The sequence below is a fragment of the Drosophila subpulchrella genome, chromosome 4, assembly GCF_014743375.2.
Source record: "Drosophila subpulchrella strain 33 F10 #4 breed RU33 chromosome 4, RU_Dsub_v1.1 Primary Assembly, whole genome shotgun sequence".
Classification (NCBI taxonomy): Eukaryota; Metazoa; Arthropoda; class Insecta; order Diptera; family Drosophilidae; genus Drosophila; species Drosophila subpulchrella.
The window spans coordinates 1,378,732-1,398,068 of record NC_050608.1 but is presented as its reverse complement, the minus strand read 5'-3'; the positions used below and the strand labels follow the sequence as shown (position 1 = coordinate 1,398,068).

Below are 19,337 nucleotides of genomic sequence, written 5' to 3'. Positions count from 1 at the left end.
AAGTCAAGACACCCAAAATTAAGTATTTTTGTTGCTCAACATTACAAATGTTCCGCAGAAACATTGAATTTGTTTAGTATTTCTGGGAAAATCTGATCCCGTGAAATTTGAAATCGGAAAGAAAACTAGATTACAATATGTGACCAACCAACCACTTATTAATATCGTATTCATAAATTTGTATAAACTTTAGTTTGGAGGCACATTATTATCAGCAAGTCCCCGCGTAGTTCATCCAGCATTCCTTTTCTGGGGTGCTGTTGGCTGAATTGCCACTTAAACTAAATGATTTCTTACTGTTTAATACTGGTGATACAAAAAGTTACATATTTGCCTTAGATTTATAATGAAATAAAGTGACCACTCGGGTTTTTAGGTAAAAAAAATATCACGATATAAATATTTATTTTTATTCAAAAAATATCGATATATTGATATATTCTTCACATCCCTATTTGCCACCTCTAATTCGTGCGTGCGTGCGTATAGGTGTTCTGTTCGGCTTTTTATTGTGAATTTTGAACAGCGATTTGTGGTTACACACTTTATAATAAACATTTGGTATAGCAAAAGAATATATATTTGACATCAGAGACCTTTTCGATAGCAAAGTATTTTTAAAGGCATTGGGTGGTATGTCAAAGTTTGCGCATAAAATATGTGATCTAGTGCACTATAGTGAAGCGTCCATTTCCAGCATTGCCAGGTGAAACTAAATTGTGGAGTGTATAGAGTATTTCATGTGTTTAGTATTTTTCATTCTGCAGGAATCGCACATTAGTATACAGAACTGTATGGTATTTTTATACCCTTTCGCATGCTAACATAGTTCTTACGATCCCAGTAAATGTTTGTATGTATACACAACATATCAATAGATCAATTTAGCCGGGCACAAGTAACAGTTCCTTGGCTGACTTTAAATCTAGTCTTGCCAATGCTAGCTAGATTCGAACTGGAGAGATGATTACAATTTTTGAGTAGCGGTGTTAAGCTAGGATTCTTAAAATTTACTGTGTTGCTTTTAATACTATTTCAATTTACATTTTTGCAGCTAAATTTGGTTTCGTGGAAAGAATGCATCCTTAACTCGGTGCTGTCTACAATACAAATTTTATTTATATTGTTGATACAATTACACTTCTGACCATAACATGGAATGTTCCGAATTCGCGGGCCCAGCCATTTCTCTGGGCGGACGAGTATCTACATCTGATGATCTGAAAACAGAACATGTCCTTCAAGCCGAGGATCATAAGTGTGCTACTCGAATTTCCATGGATTTGGAGGACAATGTTGACCACCACGTGGCCAATAACTTGTCTGGATTTCGCTGGAAGCGGGTTCTTAACCCAACAGGACCACAGCCTCGACCTAGACATGGACACCGCGCGATAAATATAAAGGAGCTTATGGTCGTATTCGGCGGCGGGAACGAAGGAATTGTTGACGAGTTGCACGTATATAACACTGGTAATTAAGTTGCGACACCTTTTAAAGCTTACAAACAATTAAGTACGTAACTATGGCTATACAAAATAGAATTTAATCCAGCTTCGTTTCTCGACAAAATCAGGGGTGTCACAGAAATCCCTTCGTAAGAAAATTACGGTGAATGGGCGCCCTGTGGCATCCGGAATTTTTTTTTTACTTTGGGACGTACAACTGCGATTATGAAAAAATCCTTTTCCGATTAAAGCCAATTTGCATTAGTTGGATAGATTTGACTATACAGAGTATAATACGGCAAACTTCCCGTTCAATATTCGATATAATATCAAATGCTTATTTTTGTAAAATATGTCAAATTTCGACGGATATTAAAATAGTAGTAGGTAAAATTTATTGTCAACAATTTTTTAAAATTAGATTTTGTTGTTAAATGTAGATATGTAAGTTAAATTTAAAGCAAAACAGATGTTTTCTCTAATACCTAAACAAGCCGCTTAGCGGCGCAAGTTGGCGCTATAGGTGTGCTAGTGAAAAAAGGCGATTTGCTGGAAGCATATGTACATCCCTCTCGCACTCCTTTTAGGTGTTAATAATTTTTTGAATTAATAATGCTGTCACTACTATTTTAATAAGCCATCGAAATTTGACATAATTTCTAAAAATAATATTAAACCGAATATTAAATGGGATATCCTATCTAACCAAAAAATGCAAAATTATTTCAATCGGACAAGAAAGAAAGCCACAGTATTACTTTTAAGGGGAACGGTGCATGCATTACTATTTTCATGACCGCAACTGTGTAGTTCTTTTCAAGATTTCAGAATTACGAAACAAATTAGTTTTTAATATATACTGTTTATGTAATATATATGTGTGCCGCAGAAATTTATTCAGCGCAAAGTCTTGTTAAATTTTGATGCACATAAAAAACTTACGCTGAATGGGCGCTACAAGATTATATAAACTTCGGCTTGCGGAAGTTAGCTTCCTTTCCTGTTTTAGACTCACTTTGATTAAGTTAATGACCTAATTCGACCAATAGTTCTTAGATACAATTTGAATTTAAAAAAATTTACAATTTTACTCATCGAAATTGTTATGCCAGATTTGGCGATTTGAAAAACTCCTAAGATTCTTATTAAGCGCAAGATTGTTATGGCGTTTCACAGCCACTTCGACCTGCGAAATAAAATTATTTTAATTGGTTAGCTTTTATAAAGTTCAGCTTTTGAAGAAATAAAAAAATGTTAAAACGATAGTTTGAATTTTGACAGTAGCTTATTCTCCTGTTTCATTTACCTGTAGTTACAAATCAATGGTACGTACCCGTGCTAAAAGGAGATGTACCGAACGGATGCGCTGCTTATGGATTTGTTGTGGAGGGTACTCGCATGTTTGTCTTCGGTGGAATGATTGAGTACGGAAAATATTCAAATGAGCTCTATGAGCTACAGGCCACTAAATGGGAATGGAGGAAAATGTATCCAGAGTCACCGGATAGTGGGTTGTCACCATGTCCTCGATTGGGGCACAGTTTTACAATGGTTGGTGAAAAAATATTTTTGTTTGGAGGACTAGCAAATGAATCGGACGATCCAAAAAATAATATTCCAAAGTACGTTATTACATGTTTATGCATAAATAATACGGTCTATTAACATATTTTACTATACTTCAGATACTTGAACGATTTGTACATATTGGATACTCGAGGAGTTCACAGTCATAACGGAAAGTGGATAGTACCTAAAACATATGGCGACAGTCCCCCTCCGAGGGAATCGCACACAGGAATTTCGTTTGCCAGTAAAGGTTCTGGAAATTTAAATCTCTTAATTTATGGAGGAATGAGTGGATGCCGCTTGGGAGATTTGTGGTTGTTAGATACAGGTAACTTCAGTAGCTGACTTTATTTTTCTACGTTTGTTTAATGTGTATCTACTCAAGACACAATGACATGGTCAAAACCAAGAACTTTGGGGCAGGCGCCTTTACCACGCTCATTACACAGTTCCACAATGATTGCAAACAAAATGTATGTGTTTGGTGGATGGGTTCCATTGGTAATAAATGATTCGAAGTCGACAACAGAGCGTGAATGGAAATGCACAAACACTCTTGCAGTTCTTGACTTGGGTAAGTACATTTTTTTAATAACAGGTATGCCCTCGAAAATGATTTTAATATATTGAACTAGCTTTCTCACCGCAAATTTGTGTACGTTTAGGATCCATTTTTAACAATGGTCGGAAAGATTTAAATAAAAATATTAAAATATTATCCTATCCTTAAACTTCTTTAAAAATGTCAAAATATTTTCTTAAACCCCATTTCTATTTGTGCTTTTTCCCCGATTGATTTTTTGCAATATTACCTTTGTCACCTTCTTCAAATCGATGGTGAATTTATTTTTCGTGTAAGCAAATCGTTATTATTACGATTTAATTTATATTATTAATGAAGAAGACAGGTGTGGGGGAAAAATACTGTACATCGCATATTGACCGATCGCAAAAGATTAGGGCCACGGTTGCTGACTTGCAACGATTCACACCTTTCCTGTGCTTTAGGTCTCAATCGTCTCTCGGTGATTGGCAAGCACTTGTTGCCGACGGCACCCCACCAAAAATGGTCTAGCGTCCAGGAGGTAGGTTGACACATCTCCCGAGACTTGTTTGCATTTTCGTGCAGTTTCGTAGAAGACTCTCTACTTTGAAAATACGTTTTAAGCATTTCCCAGTTTTGAGACCATGACAATGTCAAACGAGCTATTAAAGTCGAAATACAAGGTACATATTTCCAAAAGCATTCGACACCCTGTACATATATTATTGATAAGCATTCTAGCTTCATACTTTATTTACTTTGGGTTGCACTATTTTTATACCCTTTCAGAGGGTATAATGATTTCGTTCAGAAGTTTGCAACGCAGTGAAGGAGACGTTTCCGAACCCATAAAGTATATATATTCTTGATCAGCATGACTAGACGAGTCGATCTAGCCATGTCCGTCTGCGCAAACTAGTCTCTCAGTTTTAAAGCTATCGGGCTGAAACTTTCCCAAAAGTCTTATATCTTTTGCAGGTAGTATATAAGTCGGATCCAGCCGGATCGGACAACTATATCATATAGCTGCCATAGGAACGATCGGAAAATTGGTGGGAAAATAATATGAAACAAATTATAGCTTCGGTGTTTTTTGACATATTATCTTATACTATTGGGAATATCATTTTTTGTATTTTTAGATTTAATAATTAAACCTGCAAGGGTATACAAACTTCGGCATGCCGAAGTTAACTTCCTTGTTTTTTTTTTCATATATTAGAATTAGGAATTAAATTCTATATAACTAATTCGACTATACCAGCTTAGGTAGCTTCTTTCTTGTCACTGTACAAGGAAGAGCTAAAAGCATATATATTCTTGATCAGTATCACTAATGTCCATGTCCGTATGATGAATGAGTGAAATGACCTAAAAAAAGTATGCCTCTAACATCCACAAATAGCAAAAATCTGTTGAGCCCACAATTCTGAGGCTAGAGCGGATAAGCATTTATTTCGTCGTACCACTTACTAAGAAAGAGTTGGCCGCATCGACTATAAATCTGGTTTCGCTGATAATTCACTTTATTATAATTGTTCTATACATATTATAAAATAAAAATTTTAATTAAAATATTTACTTTCAGAAACAATGACTTGGGACAATGTCACATTAGATACTGTAGAGGAAAATGTGCCGCGGGCTCGTGCTGGCCACTGTGCAGTTGGCATTCAAAGTCGTCTCTACGTGTGGTCAGGGCGGGATGGTTATCGCAAAGCATGGAACAACCAGGTTAGGGTGAGACATTCTGTTGCTGATCATATTCCTATTTATAGGCGGTAAAAACAATATACCGATTGAATTTTGTTTTTGTTTGCTTGTTATTATAAGCTATAATTTTAAAAACTAGTTTGTGTTCTTTTCAAAAAGCTCACATAACTCTATAACTATCCTGCCTAAAATTACATAATTCTTACAGGTTTGCTGCAAGGACCTATGGTACTTGGAGGTCTCGAAGCCACTGTATGCAGTTAAAGTTGCGCTAGTTCGCGCTTCTACTCATGCACTTGAGCTCTCATGGACTGCGACCACTTTTGCAGCCGCATACGTTTTGCAGATCCAGAAAATCGACCAGCCACCAAATCCAATCTCGAAACCTTTAAACCAGAACAGTCTTCAGCAAAGCACGGCAACACCTGCTGAAACTTCTGGAACTGTGCCAGAAAATTGTTCTGAAAGTGCCTTGACTCTTGGAGTCGAAGCAACTTCTACAGCCTTAAAGTTGGAAAAAAATACGTTGCAAATGAGTGGTAGTCCGTCCGAAACAAATGTTCAACCATCTGTAAATGACTTGTTACAATCAATTTCGCCTCCTTCATCGCCGATATCACGAGTCCATAAGAAACCAAGTGCCTCGGTGGGTGGAAGTACCCTTTCCATGTCCACGTCAGCCACTTCAGTGCACCCCCAAATATCTGTAATCAGCAGTACTGCCGTTGTAGCCGGCAACAACACCCCAACCAATAGTAGCGCCGTTACTAGCATATTACAAAAGTTTCGACCAGCTCTTTCCAGCGTAAGATCATCTACTACAACCACGATAACTGGAGGTAACAGTGTAGCTGACCCTCTGGCTATGCGAGTACCAAGTGCGATGGCGGCGAACGTCGTCCTCAGCTCTGTAGCGTCAAGTAGTGCTTTGCGTATTGTCCCTAGCGTAACTGCATCCCAAACAGTACGCCTAGCTTCCGCTCAACAGAGCGGCAGCAGCAGTGGAAGCGGCACTGCAGTCAATATATTAAAAACCGTGCCAAGTGCTGCTGTACAATCTCAGCCCACCGCACAAGCCACCACGTCCATCGGTGGAAAGCAATACTTCATTCAAAAGCCGCTTACACTTGCTCCGAACGTTCAGCTCCAATTTGTTAAGACCAGCAGTGGTGGCATGACTGTTCAAACGCTGCCCAAAGTTAACTTTAACGTACCAAAGGGGAATTCCTCTCATGGTATTTCAATTACAAACCCACATTTGGCATCTGGTACTACACAAATTCAGGTGAGCATGTAATATTAACGTAAATATTAGATTAAACGTACAGGGGTGGTTAAAAGTATTTACACAAAACAAAAGTTAAATATACTCATAATTTGAACTTTCTTCATGTACATTTTCGCAACAAAGGAAAGGTCATTTAAATTCCGTTTGAATGATACAAGACTTTTCTTAACCCATTCAGTACTGGAAAATGCGTAATTTTTGTGAAAATCTACTTTTTGAACTTCCACATTCTATAAACAAAACTAATATTAACTGCAAAAAGAAATTTTCAAAAATCGTTTTGCTTACATTTTTATTGATTTTTTGAAAATGTTTAGAAATTTGCATTCGATCCATCATTTTCTACTCCTTTTTTCTGAAATTTTCACATTCACAAAAGGATTCTTGAGTTTTAACGATGTAAAAACCTAGTGAAGAACGCACCTTCAACAAACAAAAGTTCTGATATCAACTTTTGTGACGAAAATTTATTATACGATCTACTAAATAAATGCTCTTTCTACATTTTTTACATTCGGCACGCTGCAATTCAATATGCCTGTGCTTAGCTGTACGATTTTGATAAAGCGTGTCGAAAAAGAAAATCACATGTATATTTAAAAAAAAAATGTTTGCCCATAGTTGTTAAACGTTGGTATTTAGACAAATCATTTTAAAAAGGCGTACAAAGCATTTCAAAATATCTTTCTAACAACATATAGCACAAGCCTGTAGCTTTAGTAGTTCACAAATTACGCGTGTACGAAACATAGCAATTTATAGCTGTTTTCCCACCAAGCTAGCGATTTTTTTAAAAAGTGGTTGAACTTACGTTTCTAAAATAAAGCTGATTAACATCTTCTTGAATTTTCAGGACGCTAAACTAACGTTTTGGGACAAACTGACAAACAAAATAAAACTTTCGTTTTGAGAAGTCCGCCAAAATCTTGTTTTGCGTATAACTCTTGAAGCATCGGAGCATCGGGCTTTGAAAAAATAAGGTGTCATTCGACACGTATTTTAAGTGACAATACAACGGCCCCGATCTAATTTTCTAAATTTTCACTTTTTTACTTTCACCGCTTTTTCTCCAAACCAATTGATTTTTTTTTTAAGTCTTGGTGTGCAATCCTTTTAGTTTTTGCGATACCCTTCGATCGATATATAGTAGTCGCCTTCGCATACTCTCTTGGTGCGCTTCGTCACTCCGTGGACTGCTGTCCACAGTGATCATTCAAACGGAATTTAAATGACCTTTCCATTGATGCCGAAATATACATGATTAAATTATGAGTATATTTAATTTTTGTTTTGTGTAAATACTTTTGACCACCCCTGTATGGACATTGTACAAATAAAAAATTAAGAAAGAGCGCTATAGTCGAATGCCTCGACTATCAAATACCCCTTACTCAGCTAAAGGGAGCCAAAAGGAGATGGAGACATAGAAGTAGCAAGCGAGATTGTTAGGCGCCACCTACACGCGATTTAAAAATATGGTAATGTGAGCGGCAAACAGATTTCAGCTTTATGGGTGTTTGAGGGCGTCACATTCGGCCAGGCAATCGATAAGTATTGACGAGACCAATACATTTGAGTTAACATTTTGTGGGCGTTAGAGTCGGCGGTGCACATTATTCAATCTGAAAACTTTTGGTTAAGCGGATTTTGATTTTAAATTGTCCAAAATCAACACGCTTAGTTAAGATTGAAAATAAATTAAAATTTTTAATTGCATGTCTTTAGCAAAGTTCAAGTAAAATAGCTCAGTTCTTTTTTTAAAAACGTTATAGTTTCCGATTTTTTCTTTGGGCCATAAGATCTAGTGGTCCGATCCGGCTCGTTCCGACTTTTACACTACCAACAATAGGAAAAGGTCTTTTGGGATGGTTTCATCCCGATATCTTTAAAAGGGTCGGAAACGCATTCTTCTACCTGTTACATATATTTCCCCGAATACAAATACCCTTTTGCTTACGAGTAACGGGTATAAAAACAATTCGAAAACGGAAAATGTTGGGGGTTAAATAAGTACGAAAGAAATAACAACTTTCTTGCTAATAATCTTTTTTATATTCCTTTATAATTCTTCCAGGGATCGACCTTGCCTGGAAATCAACTCCAGAAACCTATTGTGTCTGGAAACGTTCTGAAGCTGGTATCGCCCCATACAATGGCTAGTGGTAAATTGATTATGAAGAATTCAAACATTTTACAAATGGGCAAGGTCACGCCGAACGTAATGGGAGGGAAGCCGGCTTTTGTCATAACAAATAAACAAGGAGCGCAATTAGGTAACCAGCAGATCATTATTGTAACCACTGGTGGCAGTATGCGAACCGTTCCAGCCAACACGGTTATGACTAGTGCTGGTGGCCCTACATCAGGGACAAATATTGTAAGTATAGTTAGCTCAACGTCGACAACGGCCAGTCCACTGCAAGCGATAGGTGGACAAAGAACGGTAATATCCAACCAAAGTGGGGTAAAGATGCTGCGGAATATATCAACGGTGCAAGGATCGACATCAGTAGCTGTTGGGCAGAAACCAACCGGCACTCCCATCCATCAAAAAACGGCCTTGTATATTGGCGGTAAAGCGGTTACTGTTATGAGCACCAATGCAAATATTGCTACTTCTGGAAACGTATCAAATAAAGTAATGGTGCTTCCAGGAACAAGCTCTACCAACTCTCCTGGTTCTTCTGCGGCTCTAAGTAACAGAAAAAGCTTTGTTTTTAATGCCGGAGGTAGCCAACGTGCCCTCACCCTAGCAACTAAAAGCGTAAATGCAAAACTCATACCAGCTCCGCAATCACTAAAAGACAGCGTATCGGAAACTCCTATCCCAGTCGCTACTATGAAAGATACCGATCCAATGGATGATATTATCGAGCAGTTGGATGGAGCCGGAGATCTTCGGAAACTTTCTGGAAGTGAGGCTCAACCTGGATCGGAGGAGGAAGATAATAATGATGACAACGCCACGTCGTCATCAGTGTCTGCATCAATATCTACTGGGGGTGACATGACAGGACCATCTAGAGCTCACAATACTATAATTGGGGAACAGCCAGCTGATATTGTTGAAGATATTTCCGGCGTGAGCAGCACAACGGGCGTGAGGGACACGGCAAACATAGGCTGTGATGCAATAGAAACACCCAACATATCCAAAAAGCAAAATGACAAGATGGAGTCTATGGTAAGTGAATATGTATGTAACGAAAGACATGATTTTTTATTAATCAAAAGCAGGTTAGTCGGTCTCTACATGCGATCACTTTTAAGTTATTAGCTATGAATTCTTTATTTCGTTTTTGAGCTGCTTGACTATAAAAAAATGGTATAAGTACCTAACACAAATTCATATAGGCTTCGGAAATAAATAATATATTATTAAAAAGAATTCATGGCTAATTCGTCAGGTGAGATCCCAATTTATGACATGCAAAATAAAATGAGTCAAACTTAAGGTAGTGCGAGGCAGATGGAGATATGTCAGCAGCAAAGCGACTGTTGCCGAGATTGCACACCACGCCACCTAGATTAGGTTCCTTGGTACAATTGTTGGCATGTAAATGATTATGCATCATAAAAACCTAATCCCATTTACACAATATACAACATACTTTACGAGAATCGGGTATAAGTATGTTTATTATCTTTTTCCAATCTTTTCCGATCGTTCCTATGTTTTTAATGTGTGTGTAGTAGGGCGGTTCGATTTTGGCGCCTATAAATCGTATAGGGGAAGGTAATCTTTAAAGGATTGTAAGCAACTTGCCAAGTAAACTTATTGTCTTAAGTGGCATTTGAACCGTGACACCATTGTCCACACAGAGCCGCTTAAACTTAATTAATTTAAGGCATGTAAATTAGGGCAGGTCGATTTGAGAGCCTACAAATCGTATAGGTGGAACGTAATCTTTAATGGATTCTAAGTAACGACATTTCGCAGAGTAAGAGGGGACCGGGTCATTAAGGTTCAAAGAAAGAAGGGCAAACGGTAGGAATTTTTTTTTGAACACGCTCAATTCGATTGATGTGTGTAGTACCAGTCGGACTCCAGACAAACGAAGCATACTCCAATCTGGGCCTAATGAACGATGAAAAAAGGCTTAGTTTCCTGGTCGGATCTCTAAATTGCGTGGAATTTCGTTTTACAAACCCATACAAAGCGTATGCCTTCGGAATTATGTAATTTATGTGTTCAATGAAAGTGAAGTTGGTATCAAACATAACTTCTACGTCTAGGGATTCATTTGTTAAGGAAAGAACTTATGGAATACGAGCTGAGGACATTAATTAATCGTTTGCTGTACCTAACGTAGAAACATTTTGACAAGTTCAGAGGCACCTTATTACGAGAACACCAATTTCCCATACTTACTAGGTCCTATTGAAGAAGTTCATCGGAGATTGAATTTATAGACCTAAATATTTAAAGATCGTCCGCAAACAACAGGACTTCAGAATTTATTATGCAATAGCTTAAATCATTGATGAAGATGATGAAAAGAACGGACCCAATGCACTTCCCTGAGGAAGGCCAGAAGTTGCCACATACGGGTTTGAGAAAACACAACTCTACTCTGTAAATCCGGTCATCTAAATAAGATTTAAATAAGATAAGATTTAAAGCAATTTAGTATTGATGAATGAAATCCCAATTTCTGCAGTTTTGCCAATAAAGCATTATGGGAGACCTTGACAAATGCTTTGGCGAATTCGGTGTAGACTACATCAACTTGATTATGACTGATAAACGGTGGATGCAAAAATGATTGAACGTAGCTAAGTTAGTGGTAGTTGACCGTCCAGGCATAATACTAGCATCAAAATTTTAACTGAAATGTATTGTTCTCATCAATACCTGTCGATTGATTCAACAAAAGTTTGCCACGCCAAGTTTAACGCCCACAAGCCGCCCACAAACTTCATAAAATCGTAAATATGAACGCAGATATCTCGAAAACTACGTAGCTTTGGACGCAGCGCAAGTTTGTTAAGCGAATGTGGCATATTCGCTTAACTAACGCCCACAAACCCCTCAAACCCGTGGCGCCCACAGTATTCATGACAAACAAAGTTTTAACTGAAATGAATTTGTCTCGTCAATACATGTCGATTGACCCCAAAAAAAGTTTTTCACGCCACTAACGCCCATAACTCTTTAATCTGTCTGCCGCCCACATAACCATATATTGAGATCGCGGGTAGGTGGCGCATTAAGATCTCGCATTGCTGATTGCATATCTCCATCTCCCTTTGGTCCTCTTAGCTGAGTAATGGGTATTTTATTGTCGAGGCACTCGACTATAGCGTTCTTCCTTGTTTTTCTATCATGAAAAATGTAGGCTCCACAGTTTTGTGCGGTTTGTTGGCGTCAGAGGACGCGTGGCATGTTCGCCTAACAAACTTGCGCTGCTTACGAATATAAGAAATCTAAATATGAAATCTCAACACTTTAGCTCTTATAGTTTCCGAGATCACATCGTTTACACGGACAGACGGACATGGCTAGATCGACTTGGCTAGTGATTATGATCAAGAATATATATACTTACGGGATCGGAGACGCTTCCTTCTACATGTTACACACTTTTCCACGAATAAAATACACCCATTTACTTTACAAGTAACGGGTGTAATAATGTATTCATACTTTCCAACTGTGATTAAACACAAGGGTAAACTAAGGAGCTAAATTAAATTTTAAGGGCAACAATACTACAAATTTGGCTTGCCAAAGCTAGCTTCAGTATCTATAAAAATTAAATCACTTTTAGGTTAAGTCAACCTCAACTCCCGATGATCGCCATCAGCCGACCACTTCGGAGACTGAAGCTGCCACCATACTGACCACAATAAAGTCCGCTGAGGTATTAGTGCTGGGAAATACGGAAACCAACAAGGACCCTTCCGACTCAACTGATGAAAATCGTGATGAAGATGAAAAGTATAAGCAGGGACCAGAATCCGTGAAGATATTAACGTCCCAGAATCCACACCAATATCAAAATGGTTTGTTTCTAAAGGAGAAAGCAGTTTTTTTAAGAAGAAATGCATAATATACTTTAATTTAGTCGATGGCTCGCACTTAGAAGCTCTGGCTTCAGCAGCAGTGTTGCAAGCTGCAACGGCAGACGTCACAACATTGGCAAACTCTAACGTAGCAATGAAAGAGTTGATAGAACGACCGGGTATTGAAACACATCCCAGAGGTAGCAACGTTACTGAGAATCAACAATCCAATGTAAGTCTATCTATATAGTTGCTATTAACATAGTGGTGAACCACGTACGTTTACTAACCTCCATTAAATATTATTATTATTTTTGTTGTTTGAAGTACATTATAGTTTTATACGATTGGGGTAAGGAAAAAAAGTTTGAAAAGATATGCAGTTGTCTTTAAAACCGTATTAGCATTGTAAAGCCCACTAATTTAGCGGTAACTTTGTCGAATGTGACAACATTTATATATTACATTGTGTATATTACATTCTGTAGTTCTGTGAGTTGAGACGATCTGTAAGTCGACATATAATTTCTACTTTTTTTCAATGATTTGGACAAAACTTTTAGATGTGAACGACTGTACCATTTTCACCATTCAAGTTTTTTTTTTCTTTTTTTTTTTTTTAGTTTCAATAAAAATAAATTTGTTCCTATTAAATTAACAAAAAAGAGAGGTAATTTCGGCAAGTCGAAGTTAATGCACCCTTAAATATATCGATAGGTCCTATAACACCTATATGATATAGTCGTCTTTCAGGCCCAACGAATTGCAAGAGCGGTGGTTCCATTCCACAAAACTAGGTCAACTATCTTAAAGTGTGTTTGGACTGCTAGCATCATTGTCGTATATTCAAAAATCCTGCGAGCCGTTTTTACTGAATTCATTTTATTTCATAGAAATCTGACATTAAAATAAATTTCTTTTACTTCTACATTTTAAACATTCATCGAACATTCACACAACTGAAGTTGTCTTAGTCTTAGCTTCTCACAGTTTGACTTATGGGTCTTGGTGCACGGAAAGCTGGACTTAGTTAGGTATTATACGCAACATAGTAAACAGCAGGAACAGATATGTACATCTATTTAAAATATGTTCATAGTTAAACAAGAGAACGCTATAGTCGACGGCCTCGTTTATTAGATAACCGTTACTCAGCTAACAAAAAACCGCCACCTTTCGTTTATTCCTATCGGCTGTTTCCGAGATTTCACTAACAAGCCACAATGTGAAACCAAGGTAGAGCTAGTGCAATTTCATAAGTTACCGATTTTCTGTATGAATATATTTAAACTTTTTACAAAATATTTAAAAATGTGGGATCTATACGGGTTTTAGCATTATGGGCGTTTGTTGGCGCTAGAGTGTGCGTGGCCCCCTGCTAAAGCACAAGAATCTGCATATTTTATCCTAACATTCCAGCTCCTATAGTTTTAGTCGTTCACACGGACAGACGGTCAGATGAACATAGCTAGATCGACTTGGCTAGTGATCGTGATCAAGAATAAATACTTTATGGGGTCGGACACGCTTCCTTCTGCCTGTTACACACTTTCCGATGAATCTAGTATACCCTTTTACTCTGCGAGTAACTGGTATAAAAAGTAGCCATCCGGTGGACATAATAATTGGTGACAGGATCGTCAAAAAATTATAATGTATATTATATCTTAACATCTACTGCTTAAACGAGGGAACTGGGGAAAACAAATTGAATATTTGGCAAAGATTATAGCGTTTTTATTTTTTTAGTCAATAAAAATAATTATATTGTAAAATCCATCGTTCATGCAGTACATTTTTAGATGCTGAATGTGAGAAAAAAAATTGAAAAAATCTGCTTGTTGCTGTTTGAGTTATTGTGATCAGGCTTAGCGACATGAAGAATATAACTTTGAAAGACATGTTACATACTTTACGAGTAACAGGTATAATAATTTTGGGGTGGAATATCATAGAAGTCAACGATCTTATAATTAGACCTGCAGTCTGCGGATTGCAAAGTTATTGTAGATAACCAAACAATACACGGTTTCCGTTTATAAGGTTATAAAACTTATTGAAATTATAATGTTGCTTTCCACTGAGACCACTTTAGTTCCAATCCTCTTTCTTTTAAGAAAAAGTGGGAATGCAAATCATTGTCTGAACAAACTCCGAATCCGAATAACTACCGAATTAGCTTTAATCTTTTCCTTACTGCAGGTAGTATATAACGACAAAGCTCACATAGGAATGGTCGAACAAATATATCAAAATTGTAGGATTTTTGTTCTTGGACACATTTTGTAATACTCTGGGGTTTATATATATAATTTGGAATTTTCTTGTATAAAAAACAACTATACCACTAAGGTGTCATAAGAACACTCGGTATATTTATATAAAAATCTTTGGCATATGGGAAAATCCGCCAAATTGTTTTTTTTCGTATTTTCACAAATAAATGGCCATATTTTCATAATACCATAGCATATTTCATTTGTTTTGTTGAAGAAACTTCCCTGAAAACTGAAAAAATTTACTTTTTTTCATTTTTAGCTCCTTTTAAAGGGATTTTGATGATTAATTATTTCGTAAGGAAAACATATGATTTGTTTCCACTTTTTCTACCAAATCTCTTTATTGCAATCTAATAAGAAGATAAAAATTCAAAGAGAGCGAAAAAATGTTCAATTACCTGTTAATAAAACAACATGGAAAAATGGTACGTTCGCGACCGGTAATTAATTTAATAAAAAAAACAAATGGAGATATTTTCTTACGAACAGACTCGATAGAAAGCTACATGAATCCATTTTAAAAGAAAAGTTATTGCTTTAGAATATTCCGTCCCAATTCGCAGATTTTGCATTTTACTAGATTAAGCTGAAGCCATGCGTTCGCGACCGCGTGTTTTTGCCAATATTCTGAAAATGATAGCTCTAAGCAAAGAGCTAACAAAATGCTATCGAATAGCAAAAAAATGTTCAGAAAACGTTTACTTTCTTTGTTTTATTTGCTCTAAGTGCGTACGAACGTACGTTCGCGACCCCTGGAAGTGCCCATATATAAGGTTGGTTTACACGATTTCTGTGATAAACGCAGTATTATGCAATAAAAGGTAACAAAAACGAACTTAGTAAAATATACTTTAACCAAAGGAACATGGGTCCCAAAAAATCAGCGATTGTTAATTGCCAAAGTTAATGGTTTAAAGTACAATTTCAGATATATATTTTGGGCTACGAATGGCTTAGCTGTTATTAAGCTGTTAAAAGTGCATCATTTTGGTACTTTGACCACGATTTTCTCAAAACTGTGAAGTGATGGAAAATTTTCAAGTTTGAGGTCGTAATCGACAGCTAGAATTCTTTAGATCTTGTAGTGTTATGTGTTGGCCTTTTTTGTCAACCTGTGATATTGGGAATAATTGGCTTAGCAAATAAGAGTTACGAATAGTGTGAGACAACCTTTAACAGATTCAAAATTAATATCTAATTTACTTATGAAATTTGTTTATTTTATAGATTCAATCCACCTCAGGGGTCGTCGGTGTGCCAAGCACGTCGCAGAACGAGACCCAAAAATGGCACACAGTAGGCGTTTTTAAGGATCTCTCACACACAGTCACCAGCTACATTGAATCGAATTGCATAAGTGATTCCCTTCTTGACGGCATTGATGTGGATAATCTTCCAGATTTCACCAAATTTCCACGCACCAATCTGGATCCTGGAACGGCTTATCGTTTTCGTCTCAGTGCTATCAACACATGTGGTCGAGGGGAGTGGGGAGAGGTTTGTAGATTAATAATTTTATTCCTGAATTGAATTCGTAACGTAATAATTGTATTCCTCAATAGAATTCGTAACTCTGAAATATTAAAAAAACGCGATATACCGGAGTAGAAAAGAATATGATCAAAGATAACAAGCTAATTTTCCTATTATTTTCCCATTAATTATCCGATCGTTCCTGTGAAGGCAAAATGATATAGTCGTCCTACTTTTTAAAAATGTAATTCGAAATTCTAAAATATTAAAAGAATGATAATCCTAACAGTAGATGTTAATATGTAAAAGCACTCCAAAGCTACAATTTTTAAAATATTTTTGTTGATCATTTCCATAGGAGCTATAGGGTATTGTTGTCTGATCCTGTTCTTTTCAACTTATACACTACCTGGGAAGGTAGACGGACGGATGCTGCTCAAGAAGATATATACTTTATGGGACTGAAATTATTATACCCTCATAGGGTAAATGCTAGAAATTTGACAACAAAACCAAGGAAGAACGCTATAGTTGAGTACCTCGACTATCAGATACCCATTACTCAGCTAAAGGGACCAAAGGGAAATGGAGATATGCACGCAGCAAAGCGAAATTGAAATGCGCCACCTACCGGCGGTAGACAGACTTAAGCGTTATGGGCGTTAGAGTGGGCGTGGCACTCTGCTGAAACAAACTTGCGCTGCGCAGGAATATCAGGAATCTTCATGCCTAATCCCAGTATTGTAGCTTTTATAGTTTCCGAGATCTCAGCGTTCATACGGACGGACATGGCAAGATCGACTCGGCTAGTGATCCTGATCAAGAATATATATACTTTATAGGGTCGGAAACGCTTCCTTCTGCCTGTTACATTCTTTTCGACGAATATAGTATACCCTTTTACTCTACTCTACAGGCCCACTATATTACTTCCGTTGAAGGTTTGCTTGACATCTTTGTCTCAGGTTACCGACATATGAAAATCTTTAGGCCATTTACTGGATCTGTGTTTTGTAACTAATCCGGACTGCGTGTTTCTGTCCAAAGTAGCACCTCTTACTCAACCCGAAGATCCATATCATCCTGCTTCCAAGGTCCCAATCGATACTGGTGCTATGTTAGTAGAAAAATCAGAGAAGTCAACTAATCGATTTCATTGTTTTCGCAAGGCTTACTTTCGGAGGCTAAACTTTTATGTATCAGGATTTGATTGGTCCGATCTGTACTCATCCCAAAATATAGATGATGCTATAAATATTTTCTTTAGTGCCGTAAAATCGTTTTTCAATCCGTCAGTCTCCAACAAGCCACCTTAGTTCAGTAAAGAGCTGACACACCTAAGAAATAACAAGTCTAGACTTTATAGGAAATTTAAAGATCTCAATCTATTTATTCTAGATACTTAAGTATTCGGTCTAGTTTTACCGATCTAAAATCTTACAAACCTTAAAAATCCACCAATTCCTTGCTATCGTTTGAAAATATTACCGCATCAACTGATCAGACTATAGCCGACCTATTTGCAACGTTTTTTCGAACTACATAATCTACTTTACCTCATTCGTCGCAGCCTTATTCTTACACTTACACTGTATCCAAGTCGAATTTATTATTCTGTCCCACCCTTAATGAAAACTCTCTGCTTGTTGATATTGCTTAGATACTGCGCGTCCCTTCTCAATTTTTCAATTCAAATAATTTAAACATTTATTTTCTCTATATTCCCCGTAGATATCAAGTTTTAAAACCTGTTTACCAGGCTTTCCGGGTGCCCCCTCGGCAATTAAGATTTCGAAGGATGTCAAGGAGGGCGCCCATCTAACTTGGGAGCCACCCCCAGCTCAAAAAACTAAGGAGATAATTGAATATTCAGTATACCTTGCAGTAAAACCGACTGCCAAGGATAAGGCATTGTCCACTCCTCAATTGGCTTTTGTGCGGGTTTATGTCGGTGCCGCAAATCAATGCACGGTGCCCAACGCTTCACTCTCTAACGCACATGTAGATTGCTCAAACAAACCAGCAATTATTTTTCGGATTGCTGCTCGAAATCAAAAGGGCTACGGACCAGCTACTCAAGTTAGATGGCTGCAGGGTAAGCCTTTTACCTGATTAAACAACAATTATATGCTTATTTAGGTATTTGATTCGTCTGTTTTGAATCTATTTCTACAGATCCCGCAACCACGAAACTGCAAGCACCCACAAATACGCCTAATCTAAAGCGAGTGCAGGAAAAAACAACTGTTGGAACCAGCAGCGTAGCAAATTCGTTCTGTTCACCAAATAAGCGTGGACGCAACGGATTACATGAATAACCGACCGATTAAGTATAGATTTAGATTTTAAGCATAGCAATAATGGGATAAATGTAAGCTCGATAATAATGATTCTATTATTACAGCTTCCCAGTAATGAAAAATAGATGTTGGGCTTTATGCTGAATTCAAAGTGATTTACAACGATACTTGAATATTATTGATTGCAATTAATGCAGCTTTCTAAGAGTTGACAAGAAATGATGCATGTACATTAGGGCTTTTTGGCTTGTTTCGAATAGCAAAACTAAAAAATTGAAATGTAATTATTTATTGACAACTTTACTTAAAACTTAAAAAAGCGACTTAAGTACGTGTAAAGAATTTGTTCTCCGGAAAAAAATAAATATATTATAAAACAAGTCTTCTTTGAATTGGAACATTTACAGCTCTGTTTTAGAACTTCGTGCAACCCTTGTGTACATGCTAAACTACCTAAAAAGCTACTTAAAAAATGTAAACAAAATTATACATGAAGAAAAATTATTTAAAATATTTAAATATGCCCATAAATTAAAATTTTTAACAAATTTGTTCTATCAAACACATTTCATTTCTAAATTTAATTTGTTGTGCGTAGAACACGGCGAATGACACTAGAAAAGTTTTATTTTCGCCATAAAGCCATAAGGAACGGTAACACGCCCTTTGACCAGTTTTACAAATAAATGGTTATTGCGACTAAAATGGTTTACTGGA

General features: G+C 37.0%; 1 protein-coding gene across 6 annotated transcripts; it reads left to right on the top strand.

Annotated features, from left to right (window-relative positions):
* Nucleotides 1-461: 461 nt before the first annotated feature.
* Nucleotides 462-18,997, top strand: LOC119559997 (host cell factor). 6 transcript variants are annotated; one of them, XM_037873690.1, is made up of 14 exons: nt 475-706; nt 1,055-1,473; nt 2,761-3,070; nt 3,134-3,345; nt 3,403-3,591; nt 5,150-5,301; nt 5,483-6,559; nt 8,637-8,835; nt 8,890-9,746; nt 12,334-12,568; nt 12,631-12,800; nt 16,075-16,344; nt 18,052-18,415; nt 18,496-18,997. In XM_037873690.1, exons 2-14 carry the CDS (start codon nt 1,155-1,157, stop codon nt 18,636-18,638), a joined length of 4,497 nt encoding a protein of 1,498 aa, XP_037729618.1. In that variant the 5' UTR covers nt 475-706; nt 1,055-1,154; the 3' UTR covers nt 18,639-18,997. The 6 variants fall into 6 exon arrangements, with proteins under 6 accessions (XP_037729393.1, XP_037729618.1, XP_037729470.1 ...); XM_037873542.1 differs by having other exon boundaries at nt 8,637-9,746; nt 18,496-18,650; nt 18,725-18,997; XM_037873465.1 differs by having other exon boundaries at nt 462-561; nt 8,637-9,746.
* Nucleotides 18,998-19,337: the final 340 nt, after the last annotated feature.